The sequence below is a fragment of the Hypomesus transpacificus genome, chromosome 19 (assembly GCF_021917145.1).
Source record: "Hypomesus transpacificus isolate Combined female chromosome 19, fHypTra1, whole genome shotgun sequence".
NCBI classification, from domain to species: Eukaryota; Metazoa; Chordata; class Actinopteri; order Osmeriformes; family Osmeridae; genus Hypomesus; species Hypomesus transpacificus.
The window spans coordinates 7,956,515-7,965,559 of record NC_061078.1 but is presented as its reverse complement, the minus strand read 5'-3'; the positions used below and the strand labels follow the sequence as shown (position 1 = coordinate 7,965,559).

General features: G+C 41.7%; 3 protein-coding genes across 4 annotated transcripts; all 3 read left to right on the top strand.

The window, feature by feature from the left end:
- Positions 1-408: 408 nt before the first annotated feature.
- LOC124482260 (5-hydroxyisourate hydrolase-like) lies at positions 409-1,772 on the top strand. 2 transcript variants are annotated; one of them, XM_047042746.1, is made up of 4 exons: positions 409-692; positions 991-1,130; positions 1,288-1,423; positions 1,515-1,772. In XM_047042746.1, the coding sequence occupies exons 1-4, from the start codon at positions 639-641 to the stop codon at positions 1,602-1,604; spliced, it is 420 nt and encodes a 139-aa protein (XP_046898702.1). In that variant the 5' UTR covers positions 409-638; the 3' UTR covers positions 1,605-1,772. The 2 variants fall into 2 exon arrangements, with proteins under 2 accessions (XP_046898702.1, XP_046898704.1); XM_047042748.1 differs by having other exon boundaries at positions 432-692; positions 1,050-1,130.
- Positions 1,773-1,881: 109 nt separating this feature from the next.
- Positions 1,882-4,428, top strand: pdcd5 (programmed cell death 5). Its single transcript, XM_047042749.1, has 6 exons — positions 1,882-2,116; positions 3,013-3,056; positions 3,368-3,429; positions 3,510-3,601; positions 3,770-3,841; positions 3,962-4,428. The coding sequence occupies exons 1-6, from the start codon at positions 2,051-2,053 to the stop codon at positions 4,007-4,009; spliced, it is 384 nt and encodes a 127-aa protein (XP_046898705.1). The 5' UTR covers positions 1,882-2,050; the 3' UTR covers positions 4,010-4,428.
- Positions 4,429-5,588: 1,160 nt separating this feature from the next.
- Positions 5,589-8,816, top strand: mvda (mevalonate (diphospho) decarboxylase a). The gene is made up of 10 exons (XM_047041980.1): positions 5,589-5,771; positions 6,033-6,103; positions 6,196-6,310; positions 6,490-6,624; positions 6,742-6,941; positions 7,262-7,336; positions 7,479-7,697; positions 7,938-8,053; positions 8,292-8,400; positions 8,524-8,816. Exons 1-10 carry the CDS (start codon positions 5,696-5,698, stop codon positions 8,602-8,604), a joined length of 1,197 nt encoding a protein of 398 aa, XP_046897936.1. The 5' UTR covers positions 5,589-5,695; the 3' UTR covers positions 8,605-8,816.
- Positions 8,817-9,045: the final 229 nt, after the last annotated feature.

Here is a 9,045-nt window from a genome sequence, read left to right as displayed (position 1 = left end):
TGGTGTCAAATGTTTGTTAGTTTTCTTCGGTCTTCATACATACATAAGCTGAGTGAATGAGTGGAAGAATTCCCTTTATCACACTAGAAAGGGTATTTTCATTTTGATCATGAACACCTCTAAAGTGTTTAATCTTGATGCCATTATATGTGTGTGTGTGTGTGTATACAGTGTGCATATATACAGTGTGTGTATAGTGTGTATATATACAGTGTGTGTAACACCATGAGTAACAGAAAACAAATTTAAAAACCTTTAAACAAAAAAAAACTAAGAATGTAATATGTAATATATCAAATGTATTACATAGCATTACAAAACAACATCAATTGTGACTAGAGGAACAGACTTGTAAAATCTAGTGGGACAATGTGCACCGTCTGTTATATTTGCTCGTCCTTAAACATTAACAGCGGAGTGTAGCAGATCAATGTTTCCTTGACAAAAAGGTGCACGTGAAGCCCCACTGATGGCAGTCTTTGATAATAATACAGTCATACGGCAAACCTCGTGAGGTAGCTTGTGCAATTTTCACGGGTAAATTCGACATATGAACTATTAAATGATAGCCCTTTGCTGTTGAAGACTGAATAGACTAACTAGAAAAACTGGTTTGGCTCGACACCGAACTAACACGCATGTGTGCTAACAGACTACGACACATACGGAGTCATCTTTTGACTGCAAACAAGGTAAGATTATTCGATAAAAGGTTCTCACGACACTTAAATATTTAGCAGTGGTGTGGAAGAGGAAAGCTTTCTGTCGCTAGGTCAAGTAGTTTTTTGATTGTCAAGAATTTACATTGTTGGGTTGGGATCTCCTTGGTCTATCAAGAGGGCGGAAAATGCACTTCATTATTATTGTCAGCCACAAGGTGGGGATACAAAACACCACTTTTCATATCGGATGATCTAAATAAACTATGAATGAAATAGTTATGCACAATATGCAGTTCTTGTTTGTAGCCTTGTTCTCTGTATGCTGCAGTGTGCAGAGATGGCTGGCCCAGTCAGTCCTCTAACCACCCATGTACTGAACACTGGTAGGGGTGTCCCTGGCTCCCACATGGCTCTCAGTCTGCATCTACTAGACCCCAACACTGCTACGTGGACCCTCCTCATGACAGGGTCAGCACAGAGCTCCACTAATCTATGTTATCCATTGTTATTATTAGAGGCTAGCAAAAAGCAATGTTACATCTGTAGAAGGCTTAACTGGAGCTCAGATAAGTTAAAGTTCTCGAACACCTTCCACTTTCTTCTGTGACCAAATTATTTCTCCTAGGACCACCAATGAAGATGGCCGCTGCCCTGGGCTCATCACCAAAGAGACTTTCACTCCCGGGGTATACAAGATGCGCTTTGAGACAGGACAGTACTGGGAGAGCCTAGGGGAGGCATGCTTCTATCCATTTGTTGAAGTGAGCAGATTAGTTTATCGATTACTGTGTAACTTCTTCTTTGGTTGGCATAAATAGATAATGGCATCATACCGTCTTTATTCCTCCATAGATAACTTTCACCATAACTGACTCAAGCCAGAAGTTCCACATCCCTCTGCTTCTCAGCCGTTTCTCCTACAGCACCTATAGAGGGAGCTAAAGAAAAGCTATGGGGACCTGAACTACTTAACTGGAGGTCCTATAGGTTGAATGGTCAGGAAAGAGTTAACTTTGGCAGGTGTGTGCACACACAGAGGAAAGAAACATATTATGTCTGCACCATTTATTGGGTTCACAACTGAAATTACAATAAAAAGGATACACCACATGTGTTAAAGAAATGTGATCATTTTTAAATTTGTGTTGTTATTGTATTTTATCACCCCAAATTATATTATTTTTCTACTACGTTTAATGTAGGCTATTCAGAACAATCATTTTGCTCTGACTGCTTTCACTGGCTGCTGTGGTGAATGTATGCGTGCATCGATTACACTAGCCTGTAGCAAGGCCCTTCCCCTAACGAAACGGGCTCCATAACGCAAGTATAATAAAGTGGTAGATTTTCTTTATTCTAAACGGACGCGTTTTTGACTCAATCTCACAATGGCAGATGACGAACTGGACGCAATTCGGAGGCAACGTATGACCGAACTGCAGGCGAAACATGGGGTAAGGGAGTGAACACGAGGGATGAAAAGGCATATTTTCGACCATAAAAGGAAAGGCTCATCTCATCCTGTCACTGTAGAAGCCACTAGCTAAAGTGACCCAGTATTTGCTAATGGTTATGAATGTGAAAGATAGTTTCACTAGCTGGATATCATTCCAGTACAACTTGGTTTGAATTCAATACTGAAAATTCCTTCTAGTTTGTAAACTAGCTATTGTAGGTATCCCTACTATAGTAGGTGACTGCTAGTAGGGAACGTTAGCTTGTTTACTAGCTAGCTAGCTCCCAATGCTTGAGTTAGGATGAGAAGCCCAATCTTCAAGCTTCATTCTTGTAGCACTAATTCCATTTGAGTTCAGCTTCAGTAGTCCAGACGTCTTCGAATGACTGGTGTCATGTGTTCAAGCAGATGTTTACCTCCTGAAGTAACATGGATAAGTAACGATAGCCAACTTAGGCTACCTTAAAACTAAAAACTACCCTGCGTGATTTATTTTCTTACTTGCCCGCTGCAATCTCCTTCTGCCCCATTGAACATTGATAGTTATTTGTCTACAACTGGACTAGGTCAGATTAAATTGATATGATAAATAGGGCCTAGAGATTCAGCAGATGTCTTTAAAATGATAATAGATTGTTCTTTCAGGCACTAGCTTGGAACCCTGTGGATTGTCCGGTAAGCAGAGTGCAGTTAGTGGGGTGCTGATGACAGTTGCAGACTGCGTGTGTGTCTCAGTCAGTGCTGGATGTAGGGCTACAGTTTGCCTGATTGCATATCAAAATAAGCTTTCTGTTTAATTAAAGTGTGCATTTAACCTCAAAGCAAGTGCTTGCGATGTGTCCCACTAAGACTAAGTGGAAGTCCAGCCTCATACAAATTTGTCCCCCCTCACAGGACTCTTCAAATGACCAACAAGGACAGCAGGAGGCCAAGCAGAGGTCAGTCATTTACCTTCTAAGTCAACACAACACCAACACACTTGACTCAATCCAACAGTAACACACCTGACTCAACATACCAACCCATCCAAAAAACTTTGAATGCTCATTATCAGAGCCAGTCTGTTTAAGCCTATGGATATTCATGATGTGAAGCTGAACCTTAACTAATGTACCACAGTTCAAAATGAGGTGATGAGGATGAAGTTCAGAAGATTGTGGCCTGTGACAAATTTGGTTTTAGGTGAAACTGGTTATTTTAATGTGTGCTCATGCTGTGTCGTGACCTCCTGTTCTGATCCTCCTCTCAGAGACTCAGAGATGAGGAACTCCATTCTGGCTCAGGTTTTGGACCAGTCCGCCCGCGCTAGATGTAAGTATTTTTGCAGTCTCCACCTCGCTGTCAGAAATACTAGTAGGAACTTTTGCCTTCTCACATCCATTTTCTTGCAGTGAATAATCTGGCGTTGGTGAAGCCAGACAAAGCCAAAGCCGTTGAGAACTACCTCATACAGATGGCCCGCTTCGGTCAGCTAGGAGGAAAGGTGGGACATTTTGTATATAGATGTTGTATAAGGCTGTAGGAGTACCTTGTGTACGTTCATGGGCCTATATTGTATAAGTCTATGCAGTGCATGGCTCTGTCAACAGTCTCATTGGTTGTCTCAGTTGTCTATTCTTCTTGATATTGAACATTCCTTCCCTTTGTTTAGATTACAGACACAGGTTTAATTGAAATCCTAGAAAAGGTCAGCCAGCAAACAGAGAAAAAGACAACTGTCAAAGTAAGTGACAATCTATAATTCATGCCTCCATCTGCTTAGTAAGGCCTGTCTCACTGCTTGTCAGTCAGCCTGTCTCACTGCTTCTGTCAGTCAGCCTGTCTCACTGATTCTGTCTCTTAGTTCAACAGACGGAAGGTCATGGACTCGGATGACGAGGATGATGACTGATGTGCGGAGGGCGGGACTATAGACAGGATTGTAGGGCTCTGTTGGTAGCAGACCATCTTTTGGCCCCACACGGGAGGTGCACATTGGGATGCCTCATCCAACCCTGCGTGGATCTGGAACTCACAATACTCTCCCCATAGAGATAAAATGTTTCAAAACAAAGAAGCAAACCTTATTTATCTCTTTCTATTTTCAATTTCTCAATATCTCAATTTTCACCACTGTTATTTTGTTTTTCTTGCAAGAAAGGATATTGTTTCAAATGTACCCGATTTGAAGACTGTTCCGTGAATATTGTATGTGTGCTATTCAACGCTAGCATGACACATAACTGGACACCTTGGTATATTCATGTTTTGTTTTGCCGATATCTATTCAACAGTTTACATGAATAAACAAATATAAAGCCTTAAACTGATTGCCCATTTTACGCTATCAACTTTATTCCCAAAAATTAAGAATCTTTAAAGAGTGATTTATACAACTACTTTTACATAGCTTTCGATGGACTAGATTGGAAAATAATTAAATATATACCTCTGACTGGATTGGGTTCAACTCATCTGACCAATGACTGTGTTTTTGTGCTGGACATGTGTACATAGCATTGGTGGCACATCAACTTCATATTTAGGATGTAGTTCTAGGTTAGGTTGCGTTTACAAAATTCTTCACAGTTATGAGTGTATATAATACATGGCCTTTCTGGTGAGGCACTTGCTGAGGGAAGTGTAGTGTGTATGAATTTCATTCTGATCAGAATGTCAGGAACCACTAACCATTCTTATGACTTTAAAACATGGTTCTTACTAAAATAGTTACATTTTAGATTTAGATTTGGTACGGTCATTACAGGACCACAACAAATCCTATACAAACTGGCATACAGTCATACATATAGTACAAATGATGAGTACAAAACCCATTTTAAAAGTATGTGTTCTATGTTGAATGGCTTACATTACTGGAAAGGAGTGTATAAATAAACGAAACAGTCATAGGTTACTGTGGCTGTATGTTAAACTTAGAATACGTTCCTTCAAACAGCATGTCTCTGTGGAAATAAATATGTCAGTTTGATCAATCGAATTAAATCAATAAATCCACGGATGAAGCATGACTGATTCGGCTGTGCACTGCGTCTGCGATTACCAATGAGGTTCCACCCACCTGGCCTTATTTTCACACGACCGTGGTCCGATTACTCAGTCACAGGTTTTGTATATAGAGGACTGCCTGGAGGGTGGAGTTGAGCGAAATTTAAAACCACATACAGAGGAATGTATTTTTGTTATTGAAAAGTATACATGCCTTCAAGAATAAACCCCATAAAAGAGCAACATTATCCGTTTCAAATTGTTAACATATTTGATATACGGTACAGGGAATTTTAAATGGTTCAGTTTTCTACCCCGCCCCGTTTAATACGCGGCTGTCCATATTTACCAAAAGTGTTTACCCAGTGTCTGCCCTTCTCGAGTGACGAACGAGTAATGGTTTCTATTGGTTGTGCCTTTACCCATGTGCCCTCTTCCACCAATAGAAATACGCGGTTAGGAAGCGCAATGATAGGCGGGACATAACTCTAAAAGCTCAAAATACGATAAGCACACTTTTGGAGAAGTTATTTAGGACTTCGTTGTTTTCAAAGTGTATTAGTGTTGTAGAATAATAATTGCCTCTACCATGCCTGAGGACAAGGCACTGGGTTTCAGCATGGTAACATGCAGCGCTCCTGTAAACATTGCCGTCATTAAATACTGTAAGTATTATCTTATATTGTCCAGTTACCCACTGCTAGCTAGCAAGTGGCAATTGTTGAAAAACGCTGCATACTAAACTTTCCTTGATTCTTTCCCCAACATTTTAACTAGCGTTTGTCTGACATGGAGTAAGCACTGGATGCAAGATTATACATATGTATGTGAACTTGTAACATTGCAACGTCCTGCACAACCATCTATCATAAGAAGGCAGTCTATTTCACTGTATTCACATCTGACTTGCTGTTATTGTATAATAGGGGGGAAGAGAGATGAGGAACTAATTCTCCCTATCAATTCATCGTTGAGTGTGACACTGCACCAAGACCAGGTACTGATTAAACTCTGTAGCTACACTTCAGAGTATGTGTGTGTTTTGAGTATGGATGGCCATGACCTGACACCTCCGTTCATCATATTTAGCTCAAAACCACCACAACAGTGGCCTGCAGCAGGTCATTTGAGGAGGATTGCATCTGGCTGAATGGCCGGGAGGAGGACATCACCCAGCCTAGGCTCCAGTCCTGCCTCAGAGAGGGTGAGTCAGTCCTGCCTCAGAGGGGGTGAGGAAATCCTGCCTCAGAGGTTGAGGTGGTCCTGTGGGAAGGTCAGACAGGAGTGTAAAGGAAGGCAGGACTAGAAGAGAAAGGTTAGACAGAAGGACAGCACCACTATTATGTCACATAAACTAACACCCCTTGTGTTCTTCCAACTCAGTTCGGCGCTTAGCAAGGAAGAGGCACAGTGATGGAGATCCTGCCGGGTTGTCCCACAAGTTCCATATCTGCTCCGTCAACAACTTCCCCACTGCAGCTGGACTAGCCTCCTCTGCCGCTGGTTATGCCTGCCTAGGTGTGTGTGTGTGTGTGTGTACTTACAGTGTGTGGGCCTCATTCTGATGGATTCTGCCTATGTCACCACCTTACATCCCTGGCTGTCTCTGCCGTCTCCCTGATTCCCTCCCTGCAGTGTATACTCTGGCGAGGGTGCTGGGGGTGGAGGGGGAGCTGTCGGTGGTGGCACGGCAGGGCTCGGGGAGCGCCTGCAGGAGCATGTATGGAGGCTTCGTCCAGTGGACCATGGGATATAGGAAGGACGGCAAGGATAGTATTGCCCAGCAGGTTGCGCCAGAGACCAATTGGCCTGAGCTCAGGGTGCTGGTGCTTGTGGTAGGTCTTTGTTATGTGTATTTGTTTAATACATTTGTAGTTAACATACACTAACAGAGTACCTGAAATTGAAACATTTTTCCACTATACACTAACATATCATCATCAAATGTGCATACATGTCAACGCTTCAGATTTATTTGATTGGTGTCGTCCATACTGACATTACTAAGGTATTTTGGGTGTGCAAGGAACTATTACATCACCAATTTACATACTTGTGTTTTTATACATTGTATTGCAAGGTATCTTTTTTTGAACTTTCATCCCATCTTGTATAAATAAAATATTTATTGAATTAAGCCAGATCTGACCCTCAGGTCAGTGCTGAGCGGAAGCATGTGGGCAGCACCTCTGGAATGCAGACCAGTGTTGAGACAAGCAGTCTGCTGAAGGTACAAACACAAATACACATTCACATACAGGAACAGGCATGCTAACTATACACATATATTCACACACATACAAGCACACACAATATGTATACATTGAATGGCCGTGTGCAATATGGTGAGGCTGCATGCTGGTCTCTGTCAGCACCGGGCAGAGTGTGTGGTACCAGGCCGGATGGAGCAGATGATCAGAGCCGTGAGGAAGAGGGACTTTGCCACGTTTGCTGAGCTGACCATGAAGGATAGCAACCAGTTCCATGCCACCTGCCTGGACACATACCCTCCTGTCTTCTACCTGAACGATGTATCTCGCCGCATAATCAACTTGGTGCACCGCTATAACCGTCACTGTGGGGAAACCAGGGTGAGCGTCACAGGGTCTCTGCTTCTTCCTCACCTCCCCCTGTCAGATTCACTGAACAGGTTTCACTTTCAAGTAGTTGCTGCTAATCTTAAAGTGTGAAATGGAGATGTGAAACTACAAAGGAGATATTTACAAGAATTCACAGGGGACAGAACATGTGTTGAGAAACTTGGTGACATTTGACTACCTTTTTTCTCATCTAGTATACCCATTACAGCTAACCTGTCTCCCCTCCTCCAGGTAGCATATTCGTTTGATGCAGGTCCAAACGCTGTCATCTTCACCCTTCAGGAGCATACAGCTGAGTTTTTCCAAGTAGTGCGTACGTTCTTCCCTCCAGAGACCAATGGAGAACAGTGAGTGTCTTTTATTTAACACAGCCAGCATGCATACTCTCCACTTTAGCACACACAGTTAGCATGAATTGTCTCCATCCTAGCATACACAGGTAGTCTCCTCATGCAGGCTCACTCCACATCAAAATGGTTCATTATGCTATTGTTATGCACAGACTGCAGTATTTTTGTATTTGGTGTTGCTAGCGCTGGTGGTATTTGTACTGTGTTGGTGTGACTGTATCTGGGTTCTCTGCAGGTTCCTCAAAGGTCTTCCCATTGCTGGGGTAACTCTGTCTGAAGAGCTAAGAGAGGCCATTGGTATGGAACCTTTAGTGAAGGGAATCAGCTACATCATCAGCACCAAGGTACACACACACTTCTTGATCCCTTACGTCACAATTTAAAAGATGGTATATCTTTGTTAAGGGCCTTGTTAAGTGGTGGTACATACATATGTTTCACCTGGTAATGAGTGGCCCTACTCTCAGGCTGGCCCTGGACCCTGTGTGCTGGAAGACCCCACCCAGCATCTGCTCTGCCCTGATGGACTGCCTAAGAAGAACGTCTGATATTTGAATTCCTACTTTCGACCGAAGGAGACGCATCAATTTCAGTCTTGCTTTAGGCTAAGATTTAGAGGGAGGCCCTGGAGATTCTCCTCTACTGCATTGCTAGTTGAAGCTAAAGCAGAGTTAATTAGAGAAAATGTTTGTTCTTTCATAGGTTTTATTGTTTATATTTTGTATATATACAAAATATAAGTGTTATATTTTGTATATAAAAAAAATAAATTGACATTTTATGAAATTATATTCTAGTCTTTTGTGCACTTCTTTTTCTATATTTCAATAGAAAAAATATTTCTAAATATTCTATATTTTCGGTTTAGAATGAAGAGTGTTGTCTGCAAAACAGTTTTTATTTAATTTAATAATAAAAAAATGATCACTGTAAGAAATACATGTGTGGTGTTTTATGAATAGCTAAATAACTTTTGAAAAAATTATTGT